At 51.8% G+C, this 15,060-nt stretch overlaps 1 protein-coding gene across 2 annotated transcripts in view; it reads right to left on the bottom strand.

Annotated features, from left to right (window-relative positions):
* NOC3L (NOC3 like DNA replication regulator) overlaps nucleotides 1–14,353 on the bottom strand; it is a 468,680-nt gene extending 454,327 nt beyond the window's left edge. Inside the window, exon 1 of one of the 2 annotated variants that reach the window (XM_086922466.1) lies at nucleotides 14,213–14,353. In XM_086922466.1, the coding sequence (XP_086778592.1) occupies nucleotides 14,213–14,221 (9 nt within the window). In that variant the 5' untranslated portion in view covers nucleotides 14,222–14,353. The remainder of the gene's footprint in view (nucleotides 1–14,212) is intronic. The other variant, XM_086922467.1, reaches the window with a different exon arrangement.
* Between the last annotated feature and the right edge of the window lie 707 nt (nucleotides 14,354–15,060).

Below are 15,060 nucleotides of genomic sequence, written 5' to 3'. Positions count from 1 at the left end.
CACCAGCCGACTGGACTACGGCAACGCCCTCTACGCCGGGACCACCGCCAAGCTCCAGAAGAGACTCCAGCGGATCCAGAACGCCTCAGCCAGACTCATCCTCGACATCCCACGAACCAGCCACATCTCCGGACATCTGCGAGACCTTCACTGGCTCCCCGTCAACAAAAGAATCACCTTCCGCCTCCTCACCCACGCACACAAAGCCCTACACGACCAAGGCCCGAGCTACCTCAACAGCCGAGTCAACTTCTACGCTCCCAAACGCCACCTCCGATCAGCCAACCACGCCCTCGCCGCCGTCCCCCGCATCCGAAGAGCGACTACAGGAGGAAGGTCCTTCTCCCACCTGGCCGCCAAGACCTGGAACTCCCTCCCGACCGACCTGCGCCTGACCCAAGACCACCTCTCCTTCAGGAAGAAGCTGAAGACCTGGCTGTTCGAGCAGTAGCGGCTCCCCCCCCCCCCCCCAGCGCCTTGAGACCCCACGGGTATGTAGCGCGCTTTATAAGTGTCACTGATTGATTGATTGATTGGAGTTGGGTGGTGGGTGCATCGGTGGAGTTGTGTGGTGGATGCATCGGTGGAGCTGTGTGGTGGATGCATCAGTGGAGCTGTGTGGTGGGTGCATCGGTGGAGCTGTGTGGTGGGTGCATCGGTGGAGCTGTGTGGTAGGTGCATCGGTTGAGCTGTGTCGGTGGAGCTGTGTGGTGGCTGCATCGCTGGAGCTGTGTGATGGGTGCATCGCTGCAGCTGTGTAGGTGGAGCTGTGTGGTGGGTGCATCGGTGGAGCTGTGTGGTGGCTGCATCAGTGGAGCTGTGTGGTGGCTGCATCAGTGGAGCTGTGTGGTGGCTGCATCGGTGGAGCCGTGTGGTGGCTGCATCGGTGGAGCCGTGTGGTGGCTGCATCGGTGGAGCTGTGTCGGTGGAGCTGTGTCGGTGGAGCTGTGTGGTGGCTGCATCGCTGGAGCTGTGTGATGGGTGCATTGCTGCAGCTGTGTAGGTGGAGCTGTGTGGTGGGTGCATCGGTGGAGCTGTGTGGTGAGTGCATCGGTGGAGCTGTGTGGTGGGTGCATCGGTGGAGCTGTGTCGGTGGAGCTGTGTGGTGGGTGCATCGGTGGAGCTGTGTGGTGGGTGCATCAGTGGAGCTGTGTGGTGGGTGCATTGGTGGAGCTGTGTAGGTGGAGCTGTGTGGTGGGTGCGTTGGTGGAGCTGTGTAGGTGGAGCTGTGTGGTGGGTGCGTCGGTGGAGCTGTGTCGGTGGAGCTGTGTGGTGGGTGCATCGGTGGAGCTGTGTGGTGAGTGCATCGGTGGAGCTGTGTGGTGGGTGCCTCGGTGGAGCTGTGTAGGTGTAGCTGTGTGGTGGGTGCATCGGTGGAGCTGTGTCGGTGGAGCTGTGTGGGGGGTGCATCGGTGGAGTTGGGTGGTGGGTGCATCAGTGGAGCTGTGTCGGAGGAGCTGTGTGGTGGCTGCATCGGTGGAGCTGTGTGGTGGCTGCATCGCTGGAGCTGTGTGGTGGCTGCATCGGTGGAGCTGTGTGGCGGCTGCATCGGTGGAGCTGTGTGGCGGCTGCATCGGTGGAGCCTTGTGGTGGCTGCATCGCTGGAGCTGTGTGATGGGTGCATTGCTGCAGCTGTGTAGGTGGATCTGTGTGGTGGGTGCATCGGTGGAGCTGTGTGGTGGGTGCATCGGTGGAGCTGTGTCGGTGGAGCTGTGTGGTGGGTGCATCGGTGGAGCTGTGTGGTGGGTGCATCAGTGGAGCGGTGTGGTGGGTGCATCGGTGGAGCTGTGTAGGTGGAGCTGTGTGGTGGGTGCGTCGGTGGAGCTGTGTAGGTGGAGCTGTGTGGTGGGTGCGTCGGTGGAGCTGTGTCGGTGGAGCTGTGTGGTGGCTGCATCGGTGGAGCTGTGTGGTGGTTGCATCGGTGGAGCTGTGTGGTGGTTGCATCGGTGGAGCTGTGTGGTGGTTGCATCGGTGGAGCTGTGTGGTGGTTGCATCGGTGGAGCTGTGTGGTGGTTGCATCGGTGGAGCTGTGTGGTGGTTGCATCGGTGGAGCTGTGTGGTGGGTGCATCAGTGGAGCTGTGTGGTGGGTGCATTGGTGGAGCTGTGTAGGTGGAGCTGTGTGGTGGGTGCGTTGGTGGAGCTGTGTAGGTGGAGCTGTGTGGTGGGTGCGTCGGTGGAGCTGTGTCGGTGGAGCTGTGTGGTGGGTGCATCGGTGGAGCTGTGTGGTGAGTGCATCGGTGGAGCTGTGTGGTGGGTGCCTCGGTGGAGCTGTGTAGGTGTAGCTGTGTGGTGGGTGCATCGGTGGAGCTGTGTCGGTGGAGCTGTGTAGGTAGATCTGTGTGGTGGGTGCATCAGTGGAGCTGTGTGGTGGGTGCCTCGGTGGAGCTGTGTAGGTGAAGCTGTGTGGTGGGTGCATCGGTGGAGCTGTGTCGGTGGAGCTGTGTGGTGGGTGCATCGGTGGAGTTGGGTGGTGGGATCATCGGTGGAGTTGTGTCAGAGGAGCGGTGTGGTGGCTTCATCGGTGGAGCTGTGTGGTGGCTGCATCGGTGGAGCTGTGTGGTGGCTGCATCAGTGGAGCTGTGTGGTGGCTGCATCGGTGGAGCTGTGTGGTGGCTGCATCGGTGGAGCTGTGTGGTGGCTGCATCGGTGGAGCTGTGTGGTGGCTGCATCGGTGGAGCTGTGTGGTGGCTGCATCGGTGGAGCTGTGTGGTGGCTGCATCGGTGGAGCTGTGTGGTGGCTGCATCGGTGGAGCCGTGTGGTGGCTGCATCGGTGGAGCTGTGTCGGTGGAGCTGTGTCGGTGGAGCTGTGTCGGTGGAGCTGTGTCGGTGGAGCTGTGTGGTGGCTGCATCGCTGGAGCTGTGTGATGGGTGCATTGCTGCAGCTGTGTAGGTGGAGCTGTGTGGTGGGTGCATCGGTGGAGCTGTGTGGTGGGTGCATCGGTGGAGCTGTGTCGGTGGAGCTGTGTGGTGGGTGCATCGGGGGAGCTGTGTCGGAGCTGTGTGGTGGGTGCATCAGTGGAGCTGTGTGGTGGGTGCATTGGTGGAGCTGTGTAGGTGGAGCTGTGTGGTGGGTGCGTTGGTGGAGCTGTGTAGGTGGAGCTGTGTGGTGGGTGCGTCGGTGGAGCTGTGTCGGTGGAGCTGTGTGGTGGGTGCATCGGTGGAGCTGTGTAGGTGGAGCTGCGTGGTGGATGCATCGGTGGAGCTGTGTCGGTGGAGCTGTGTGGTGGGTGCATCAGTGGAGCTGTGTGGTGGGTGCCTCGGTGGAGCTGTGTAGGTGAAGCTGTGTGGTGGGTGCATCGGTGGAGCTGTGTCGGTGGAGCTGTGTGGTGGGTGCATCGGTGGAGTTGGGTGGTGGGTGCATCGGTGGAGCTGTGTCGGAGGAGCTGTGTGGTGGCTGCATCGGTGGAGCTGTGTGGTGGTTGCATCGGTGGAGCTGTGTGGTGGTTGCATCGGTGGAGCTGTGTAGGTAGATCTGTGTGGTGGGTGCATCAGTGGAGCTGTGTGGTGGGTGCCTCGGTGGAGCTGTGTAGGTGAAGCTGTGTGGTGGGTGCATCGGTGGAGCTGTGTCGGTGGAGCTGTGTGGTGGGTGCATCGGTGGAGTTGGGTGGTGGGATCATCGGTGGAGTTGTGTCAGAGGAGCGGTGTGGTGGCTTCATCGGTGGAGCTGTGTGGTTGCTGCATCGGTGGAGCTGTGTGGTGGCTGCATCGGTGGAGCTGTGTGGTGGCTGCATCGGTGGAGCTGTGTGGTGGCTGCATCGGTGGAGCTGTGTGGTGGCTGCATCGGTGGAGCTGTGTGGTGGCTGCATCGGTGGAGCTGTGTGGTGGCTGCATCGGTGGAGCCGTGTGGTGGCTGCATCGGTGGAGCCGTGTGGTGGCTGCATCAGTGGAGCCGTGTGGTGGCTGCATCGCTGGAGCTGTGTGGTGGCTGCATCGCTGGAGCTGTGTGATGGGTGCATTGCTGCAGCTGTGTAGGTGGAGCTGTGTGGTGGGTGCATCGGTGGAGCTGTGTGGTGGGTGCATCGGTGGAGCTGTGTCGGTGGAGCTGTGTGGTGGGTGCATCGGTGGAGCTGTGTCGGAGCTGTGTGGTGGGTGCATCAGTGGAGCTGTGTGGTGGGTGCATTGGTGGAGCTGTGTAGGTGGAGCTGTGTGGTGGGTGCGTTGGTGGAGCTGTGTAGGTGGAGCTGTGTGGTGGGTGCGTCGGTGGAGCTGTGTCGGTGGAGCTGTGTGGTGGGTGCATCGGTGGAGCTGTGTAGGTGGAGCTGCGTGGTGGATGCATCGGTGGAGCTGTGTCGGTGGAGCTGTGTGGTGGGTGCATCAGTGGAGCTGTGTGGTGGGTGCATCGGTGGAGCTGTGTGGTGGGTGCATCGGTGGAGCTGTGTGGTGGGTGCATCGGTGGAGCTGTGTGGTGGGGCATCTGTGTAGCTGTGTGGTGGGGGCATGTGTGGTGGGGGCATGTGTGGTGGGGGCATGTGTGGTGGGTGCATCGGTGGAGCTGTGTGGTGGGTGCATCGGTGGAGCTGTGTGGTGGGTGCATCGGTGGAGGTGTGTGGTGGGTGCATCGGTGGAGGTGTGTGGTGGGTGCATCGGTGGAGGTGTGTGGTGGGTGCATCGGTGGAGGTGTGTGGTGGGTGCATCGGTGGAGGTGTGTGGTGGGTGCATCGGTGGAGGTGTGTGGTGGGTGCATCGGTGGAGGTGTGTTGTGAGTGCATCGGTGGAGGTGTGTTGTGGGTGCATCGGTGGAGGTGTGTGGTGGGTGCATCGGTGGAGGTGTGTGGTGGGTGCATTGGTGGAGCTGTGTGGTGGGTGCATCATCGGTGGAGCTGTGTGGTGGGTGCATGGGTGGAGCTGTGTGGTGGGTGCATCTGTGGAGCTGTGTGGTGGGTGCATCGGTGGAGCTGTGTGGTGGGTGCAGCTGTGGAGCTGTGTGGTGGGTGCAGCTGTGGAGCTGTGTGGTGGGTGCAGCTGTGGAGCTGTGTGGTGGGTGCAGCTGTGGAGCTGTGTGGTGGGTGCATCTGAAGAGCTGTGTGGTGGGTGCCTCGGTAGAGCTGTGTGGTGGGTGCCTCGGTAGAGCTGTGTGGTGGGTGCCTCGGTGGAGCTGTGTGGTGGGTGCCTCGGTGGAGCTGTGTGGTGGTTGCATCGGTGGAGGTGTGTGGTGGGTGCATCGGTGGAGGTGTGTGGTGGTTGCATCGGCGGAGCTGTGAGGTGGTTGCATCGGTGGAGCTGTGTGGTGGTTGCATCGGTGGAGCTGTGTGGTGGTTGCATCGGTGGAGCTGTGTGGTGGTTGCATCGGTGGAGCTGTGTGGTGGTTGCATCAGTGGAGCTGTGTAGGTAGATCTGTGTGGTGGGTGCATCGGTGGAGCTGTGTCGGTGGAGCTGTGTGGTGGGTGCATCGGTGGAGTTGGGTGGTGGGTGCATCGGTGGAGCTGTGTAGGTGGAGCTGTGTGGTGGGTGCATCGCTGGAGCTGTGTGATGGGTGCATTGCTGCAGCTGTGTAGGTGGAGCTGTGTGGTGGGTGCATCGGTGGAGCTGTGTGGTGGGTGCATCGGTGGAGCTGTGCCGGTGGAGCTGTGTGGTGGGTGCATCGGTGGAGCTGTGTGGTGGGTGCATCAGTGGAGCTGTGTTGTGGGTGCCTCAGTGGAGCTGTGTGGTGGGTGCCTCAGTGGAGCTGTGTAGGTGAAGCTGTGTGGTGGGTGCATCGGCGGAGCTGTGTCGGTGGAGCTGTGTGGTGGGTGCATCGGTGGAGTTGGGTGGTGGGTGCATCGGTGGAGCTGTGTCGGAGGAGCTGTGTGGTGGCTGCATCGGTGGAGTTGGGTGGTGGGTGCATCGGTGGAGCTGTGTCGGAGGAGCTGTGTGGTGGCTGCATCGGTCGAGCTGTGTGGTGGCTGCATCGGTGGAGCTGTGTCGGTGGAGCTGTGTGGTGGCTGCATCGCTGGAGCTGTGTGATGAGTGCATTGCTGCAGCTGTGTAGGTGGAGCTGTGTGGTGGGTGCATCGGTGGAGCTGTGTGGTGGGTGCATCGGTGGAGCTGTGTGGTGGGTGCATCGGTGGAGCTGTGTCGGTGGAGCTGTGTGGTGGGTACATCGGTGGAGCTGTGTCGGTGGAGCTGTGTGGTGGGTGCATCAGTGGAGCTGTGTGGTGGGTGCATCGGTGGAGCTGTGTAGGTGGAGCTGTGTGGTGGGTGCGTCGGTGGAGCTGTGTAGGTGGAGCTGTGTGGTGGGTGCATCGGTGGAGTTGGGTGGTGGGTGCATCGGTGGAGTTGTGTGGTGGATGCATCGGTGGAGCTGTGTGGTGGATGCATCAGTGGAGCTGTGTGGTGGGTGCATCGGTGGAGCTGTGTGGTGAGTGCATCGGTGGAGCTGTGTGGTAGGTGCATCGGTTGAGCTGTGTCGGTGGAGCTGTGTGGTGGCTGCATCGCTGGAGCTGTGTGATGGGTGCATCGCTGCAGCTGTGTAGGTGGAGCTGTGTGGTGGGTGCATCGGTGGAGCTGTGTGGTGGGTGCATCGGTGGAGCTGTGTGGTGGGTGCATCGGTGGAGCTGTGTCGGTGGAGCTGTGTGGTGGGTGCATCGGTGGAGTTGGGTGGTGGGTGCATCGGTGGAGCTGTGTCGGTTGAGCTGTGTGGTGGGTGCATCGCTGCAGCTGTGTAGGTGGAGCTGTGTGGTGGGTGCATCGGTGGAGCTGTGTGGTGGGTGCATCGGTGGAGCTGTGTCGGTGGAGCTGTGTGGTGGGTGCATCGGTGGAGCTGTGTCGGTGGAGCTGTGTGGTGGGTGCATCGGTGGAGCTGTGTGGTGGGTGCATCGGTGGAGCTGTGTGGTGGGTGCATCGGTGGAGCTGTGTCGGTGGAGCTGTGTGGTGGGTGCGTCAGTGGAGCTGTGTGGTGGGTGCATCGGTGGAGCTGTGTAGGTGGAGCTGTGTGGTGGGTGCCTTGGTAGAGCTGTGTGGTGGTTGCATCGGTGGAGCTGTGTGGTGGTTGCATCGGTGGAGCTGTCTGGTGGTTGCATCGGTGGAGCTGTGTGGTGGGTGCATCGGTGGAGCTGTGTGGTGGGTGCATCGGTGGAGCTGTGTGGTGGGTGCATCGGTGGAGCTGTGTGGTGGGTGCATCGGTGGAGCTGTGTGGTGGGTGCATCGGTGGAGCTGTGTAGGTGGAGTTGGGTCGTTGGTGCATCAGTGGAGCTGTGTGGTGGGTGCCTCGGTGGAGCTGTGTGGTGGGTGCCTTGGTGGAGCTGTGTGGTGGGTCCCTTGGTGGAGCTGTGTAGGTGAAGCTGTGTGGTGGGAGCCTTAACGGAAATTACAACTCTCAAAACAAAAAAAATCTATCCTTTAACGATGCTGGATTAATTATGACAAGTGCTTGCTACTGTTCCAACAGATACATGCAGAAAAATATGTAGGACGTTATTCTGGAAGGAAAACTAAATCACAGAAAAGAAAAGAGTACGAACCGTAAATGAGAGAGGTTTGTTTGTTAACATCTGCATTGGGAGAAGGTTTTGTTAAACCTGTCGGTGTTTAATTAATACCGAAGCTACACTATATTTTAAGGAATGACGAATTTTAAAGGTCTGCTTAGAAAATGATAAGTAGCAGGGCAAAATAAATCGCAACAAACTAGCTTCAGACACTTCTATTCTCTCATCTTGTTTCTTGTTGCTGTACTTGGTCAGTAGCACTTTGAGACCTGTCGGTGAGTTGGCGCGATACAAAACCCAGTTACAAATTACAAATTACAAATTACAAAGGAAAGAAAATATATATGAATGTTGTCTGGGCACGGCAACAGCACATGGCAACATAACTGCGCCTTAGCTAGCTACTATACAGTGCACTCAGTACTTAAACCAAAACGCCGAAAAGCCCTCTTAAGAAGCATGGAATTCGTGGTCCTAAGTTATTGAGGCACATTTTTGGGGGAGATGTGTTCCCAAAAGACGGCACACTGATTCACTCAAAAAATGGTTTTACTGACAGAGCGGCATTTATCTTTACAGAAAAGGATACAGCATGCATTCCATGTTTCTTTTCAAGCAGAGCATAAACAGTTGTTGCAGCAAGGGGCGGGAAGATTAGGAGACGAAACTGAAAATACGGCCGGCAGGCAGTGAATAATTAGGAGGTGACAAATGACCTGGGACGGCTGCCTTTGATGTGGTAATGCGAGGCAGGCAGGCAGATGGCTGGTGGCATTGTGCACGCGCTTTTTAGGGCTTGCGCAATGACCTAAAAAGCACATGCACTCAAAGGAATCGCCAGTGGAATCGCCAGTGGTGGTTAAACACTGGATAAGCCCCTATAGAGCTTCCAGCTGTGCGCATGCGCACAGCAGGCGAGCCCTAAAAATTGTTTTTGGTCTGAAAAGCACACACTACTACAGTAGTTACTTGCACTGGACAAAACTACTTAATGTTCCTATATGCTCGCTGTGAAAGAGAAGAATGCTGTCACTCACAGTGAAGCCAGCCGATACAGAGAGAGAGTGAGAATTTTAATAAACGCAAAAGGTCATGGTGAACGCCAGACCAAATTTGGGGCCCAATTATTAAAGAGAGTCTCAAAAGTGCATCCATGGTATATGTCCTTGCATTAAGTGTAGCTATAAGGCTTTCTTGAATTCCCAAGAATTTTGAGGAGTAGAACAAGAAATAGTCCTCCTAGAAAATATTTGTGAACTGTATTTTAGTATGAGCAAATATGCATGTGTCGATTGCTCAAGCAAAAATCTGAGTGTTTGCAAGTTTACTTTGCCTCCAACCACTTTTTCCCAACTTTGGAAGAAGATTTGCGCCTGCCATTGTCAGAAGTAAATTTCCAACATTCCTCAGTATGGGAAAAGATTAGAGAAGAGTTGTTAAAACCCTTAAAACATACAAGTTAGTAGGTTTGTATGGGAACAAAAGGGCATTCTAACCCTGGAACTATTGCTTACCACTACCTTCAGCCCCAGTATGTAGATCTGCGGAAACGTGGCAACATAAGGGGATTGCAAGTATTCAAACACTACTTTGGTATGAGCCCTGGCATAATTAGAGAGGCTATATCAGAGCCCTTATATAATGAGATTGCTGCCATAATTCGTTGGACCACTACATGGCACCAAAGGGATGAGTGGCGTTTGATACAGGACAAATACATTTATGAAGCAACCTGCCCTAGGCACAAGTAGATATTTTATTAGATTCCACACCACTGCACTCTGCATGTTCACCCTCTGCTGCACAAACCATTTTAAAAGCAACTGGGAATGCCCAAGACTCTGTTCTAAAGACTCTCTCTTCAATCAAAGCTGTTTCCGAGCCAGCAGGCTACAAGGACCTACAAATAATGCATGTGGCAATGTGGAACTCTGTGCAGCTCATCTTATCTTAACTTCGCACCCTGGAAAAATGCTTACAAGCAATTGATCACTGTATGTTTCCTAAGAAAACCAAGCTCAACACCACAGAGACAGATTCTTATTCATGGCAAGTAGACAGCCAGTTTCCTTTCAACCATGTGACCTAATGAAGTTGGATTATCACCACCACAGTGGGCTCAAGTGCGGAACTTAGGGGTGAACCTGGACTCCAATCAAATCCTTACACTGCAGATAAAACAAGGGGCTTAACAAAACGTCCCCATTAGATGACAAATTCACCATACCTTAAGTTTTTGTGAAAATGTTCATACTGCAATCACAATAGTAATTTCACATCTTGACCACGCCAAAGGCACATATCTTACTGTTCTCCTGTTAATACTTAAAAAATGACAGGGAAATTAAAATGCATTTGTAAAGTTCATCAACCTACCAATGCGTATATATATCCAGCCCAGAATGATTTCCGTCCCTTGGCTTAACTACATGGACCACTTTTATAACTAGGTCAATAGCTATAAATAGCTAATCCATGGGAATGAGCCACTCTTACTGCAATGACCGTTCCTCATGCATCTTCAAGCATGTACATAAAGCTGGCTTCACATCTGACTGTGCCTCCAAGACAATAGCAAGTGGAACATCTTCCTCTGTCCACTTAAACTTTGAAACACAAGGCCTGTTTTAATAAGGAAAATGTACAATCCTCTCCATTCTGAAAAACAATTAAAACACGGACTCTTTCCATAAATAAACCAATACATATTGTCCAGTCTTTCCAGAGCTGGTCTTTTAGTTGATAGCATGTTGCAGTTTCGTTTTGACTCAAGGTCTGTGACTCCGGTCAGCATGTTCAGACTCCAAATGACTGAATAACTCTAGAGTAAGAACATCCAGTTTAACTAACGGACAGAACCAGCCTCAAGAAGAAAAAAAACCTTGGACATAAAAACAAGCATTGACAAATTCAATCGGTCTCGCCCATTGACTTTGCCAATGCTATTGTGGCAGAGGTAGGGATTGTGTGGGGGAAGCACATAAGAGAGAGAGAGAGTGCAACATGGATGCAGGTGGTTGTTGGTAGAGAGTGAACACACAGCAGAGAGCAACGCTGACGGGGCACATTTTCAAGGAAAAGCAAATGAGGTAGAGAGCAAAACGGTGAGCAAGGAGAAGCACATTAGGCAGACAGCAACACAGATTGAGGAGTATGAAGAAGTGTCAGAATATTCTTCGAGAGTAGACTGAAAGAGGGGTAAGAGCATTTGCACTCTTAAACCGCATGAACTTTAACTGTTAGTCGAAATGGGCAGTGTGGAGTTTCTTAAAGCTCTATCAATTTAGTAGCGAGCATGAGCAATTCTTTGGTAGTCGAGAGGATTTAGGACAACCCCACGCCCCATGGGAAAGAACCGGTAAGAGCGGTCACACTTGAACTTCTCTTAAATTGTATGCACTTTAACGGCTAGTTGACTGTTATTTATACATCTTGCAGACTGTCATCCTAGTCTGCACAGGGCAGTTAAAAGAATATAGGGTTCTGGGGATAGCCGGCCCTGCACTGAAGGTTTTTTGTTTTCTTCTGACTCATTTTAAACCATCATAAAGGTTTTAATGCTTATAGGTTTTATCTCGATTAAACATACTGGGCCGATAAAAGAGCATAAGGTCAATGACAGTTTGCTGCATAAGGAAGGTCTTTTTTGCCCTTAATCTATCTAAACTGTACATGAGTTTTAATGCACATATGTTTTACTTTGAGTAAATACAGAATGAGCCAATTTAAATTTTATTTTATGAAAGGAACTATTGGGAATATTTTATGTACTGCATTAAGCATATGTATTGCAATGGTTTTAATTAATCGATCAATAAAACGCAATTGAATTGGAGGTTTGTAGGTGAAAGCATGCGGGACAGCGAAAAATGGAGTGCATCGTTTATTGAAAGTAGTGGTAGAATATGAGGAAGATAGCAACATCGAGCGTTGGGTGGTGAGTGCATGGTGATTTTAAGAGAGCGAGAGCAACAGAGTGGTTTTCAGCGGTCGAAGGACATAATGGAGACAGGAACAGTGAGTAAGTACCATTGGGTTTGGAGGTGACGCATACGAGGGTAAGAGCAATAAGGAACATGGGGAAAGGGGCTGTTTTGCAAGTAAAAAAGCAATAGGTCGCGCGGGGGCAGGGAGTATGGTGTGGGGAAAGCACACAAGGGAAAGAGCTGAATAACAGATGCACTTTCATGTAGTGTTTAATCAAAAAGAAGAAAGGGGACAAGGAAAGACACCAAATAAGAAGCAAGCAAAGAAGATTGACAACCAATGGGTCGCCTGTAAAACCCACTCAAAGTTCATGGCGAGCCTAGAACAGGTGATTTTGAATAAGACAGCTTATGCTGCCTCGATGGCAAGACCTAAAACCCCTGCAATTCAAGCAGAAAGAAGGACCTAGCTAGATCAGAAGCAGGAGACCTTCCAGCCGTGTAGGAACCGCCCAGAAAGAGCAACTAGTAAACTACACTGTAACGCTCCAAAACAGATTTCTGAGCTGTATAACTGCTCTATAATGCAGGAAGCAAAGTAATACCCCTGACGTACTTGACTTTCATCTTAGTTTGGGATCAGCAACTGCAAGACTATGACAAGTATAGTAATTTCCCGAAGAAAATGGTGTATTGGAACGGGACTCCTTTATAGTATCAGGACTTGGAGTCAAGTGACAGAAACAGACAGAGAAAAGGGGGTCTCACAAAAAGTAGAAGGTAAGCAGACAAGCAAGATCTCCACGTGGAGCAGGCAGGGAGGTTATTACTGCAGCCGTCAGCCTTCAGTGTCAGAAACCCGCTCAAAAACATACGCCAGCAGTCATACGACATTTACAATGTCCTTGATAGTTTTCCAACTCACTTTAAAGCAGTAAGGTAGGAGCAGTCCAAAGATCTCCCATTGGCCGTCTCTGTGACATTTCTTTCAGCTCCACTGAATGCCAGAGCAGCTCAGTAGAGTGGGCCTCTTCAATTGCTGCCACTACATTATATGGTGTCACCACTGCTTATGGTCTTGATTGTATACTTTGCTTCTACAGACTAGGCGGCCTGCTTCCTTGTTGACTGAAGGCAACGAGGGGTCTGCGCCCTGGGAAGCAACGGATGGGTTGACAACCTCCCCAAGAGCCGTTTGTAACTTGCGACAAACCATGGGTAATGCTGACACAAGTTCCCACTTCTGCTGCAATTATTGTCATTATCCTTTAAAAGCCTAAGACCTCCGATACCTGTCTAGACCATTGACTTTCAAAACAATGTACAGTTCCTGAGGATTAGTAGATGGTTAAAGTTTTGAATCTTTCATCAGATTTAAACTAATGGCATGCAGCTCTGATGTACATTTTTTTAAATGGCTGTATATATACATATATTTTCAATTCAACAATATTTGACAGCGGAAACTGTTCTTCCACAAATCTCTCAAATCTACATGTATTCAGTATTTTATGTCACAAATGATGAATAACCCCAAAATGTTGATCGAGGGAAAACATTTTTGAACCTCTTATGATTTCTTGTGTTTGTATTTTAGTTCATGCATGAAAAACCAAGTTACCTAAAATATATAGAGTTCATTTTTCACATGTAACGTAACTGGTGCTATGTAAAGCGCTCTGATACCCAATTCGGGCCAAGTTTGCGCTATATAAAACTAAAAAAAAAAATTGTGTTCTCATGATGACAGAGGAAGAAAGCCAGTCTGAGGCATCTACTGGCTCAATAATTCTGTATTGCTATACCTTAAGGCAGGACCGTTGCCTTATTTCCCAATGTCACCGCATGTTTCTTAACTTGGATCTTACAAGAATAGGTCCGATTAGCACATGAAGGACAGAAATGCACAGCTGCCACTAAAAGAAAGTTGCACCAGAATGTCTTTGTTCTTTCTTGGACAAGTTAGTCCAAAAGATGCTTAAGAACTGCCCGGTCCGTCAAAGCCCAGGAACAGTCAGTGCTCCAGACATTCTATGAATGACCATTTGCTTGATGAGGTACAAGCAGAACTGGTTGCTGACTCCTTTAGTCCCACTGCTTCAGATAAGCATCTACTGATGGGCTTGGATGAAGTAATGATTGTGCCACACATTGCTCTGTAGGTAGTCATTCCATCGTTAAATTAAATTTTCTTGACACAAAGCATGCCACACAATCGCCAAATCACTCGGTAGACAATCTTTAAATGCCAAGGACGAAAATTGGTTCTTCACTACATGGGTTTCCAACAAAACAAAATTACAGTCCCCTGGACGCAGCACAGTGGTAGAAGGGCAGTCAATAACCTACATGGATGTTTAGGTGTTGCTTGTCAGTGCATTTGCATCCTGCCTGCCCTTTTTACCACCACCAATATTATTCTACAGTAATTTGCTTACGCACGAACACGTATCCATAACAATGCCATCTACTTGTAAAGTTTCACTTTACCATGAAACAGTCCTTTAAAGCCAAACCTACTGCCGTTGTCAATGCATGTTCAAAGATTTTACTACCTCTCCCCTTCTTCGAGCTTGCCGTCCACCTCTGTTCCCAAGAATCAGCCGTTCCTCTCTTCTCTCATTATTAACGATTAGACACAGCTTTTGACGAATTCTCACTTATGAGCTCCCATGTTTCGCTTCCAGCTCACCTGCTCCCCACACCGCTAAGCAATTCAGCCACCCTTCCTCTGTTTCCCCTCCCCCCCTCTCATCTAAATATCAGTTCTGAACTTTGTACATTTCTCTGCGGTTCTAGTACAACGCCAGCGCCTATCTCATCACATCACAAGACTCAGTCACAGCTCTTTTTGTGGTTAAATTCTCCTTTCACATACCGGTTTCATGGTGCAGGGAGACAGTAATGCCACTGAAGGGGTTCGGACGACCTGGTGAAGCTCGCGTTACACTATTACTAAAGGTATTGAAAACTCCTTCCAACACATGTGTAACAGGAAGTGTTCCCTTTACCCTCTACCCCATAACCTTATTTTCCGTAAATGTAAACGAGTCCGTGTCACACTGGCGGCCATGATGGGATCAGGCCACCAAACGATTTGCGAATGATGAAGCCAACAAAACAAATAACCCTTCCTTTCTTTTCACACAAACCAGCTTGCGGGCCTGACCATAATATGGCCGCCGCCTATCTCATGCGCGGTGTAGTTTTCGAATCACGGGTTTATGAAGAAAATTCTAAAGCAATTACCGGTAACATTCATTCAAGTTATGAGGAAGTGCGATGTGGAATGTAAAGCGCAGCAAACACATGACTAGCATTTCCTAGATCCATGCTAGCAATTAGTCCTGCCCTGAATTTCCATTCTAGGTATTGTAGAACTGATTCTATGGACTTTAAATCCCAGAATGCAAGGTAAAACTTGTGCTGGATAAGATATTTACGCGTGGATCGCCGAAGCTTCAGAACTCTGCAAATACAAGCAAATCCTTTGCTTTTTCTCATTGCACATGCGAAGAGACCTTTTGGCTGTTCTTTTAAAACCTTGCCTGCTAATATCTGGACATGCAAATGATGTGGTACTTGTACCAGTCTCGGTAGGTCCCAGGATTTGTTCGTTAACTGTAGTCCAGCAGTGAGGATTGTATGCAGCGGTGGAAGTAAATTAACAAGCTTTGCAAATGCAATGGGTCTCGCATTTGTTGTAGCTGAGTAATTGGCATTACA

The sequence above is a fragment of the Lissotriton vulgaris genome, chromosome 5 (genome assembly GCF_964263255.1).
Source record: "Lissotriton vulgaris chromosome 5, aLisVul1.2, whole genome shotgun sequence".
NCBI lineage: Eukaryota > Metazoa > Chordata > Amphibia > Caudata > Salamandridae > Lissotriton > Lissotriton vulgaris.
Note: the sequence above shows the minus strand (reverse complement) of the source record. Positions and strands in the feature narration are given on the sequence as shown.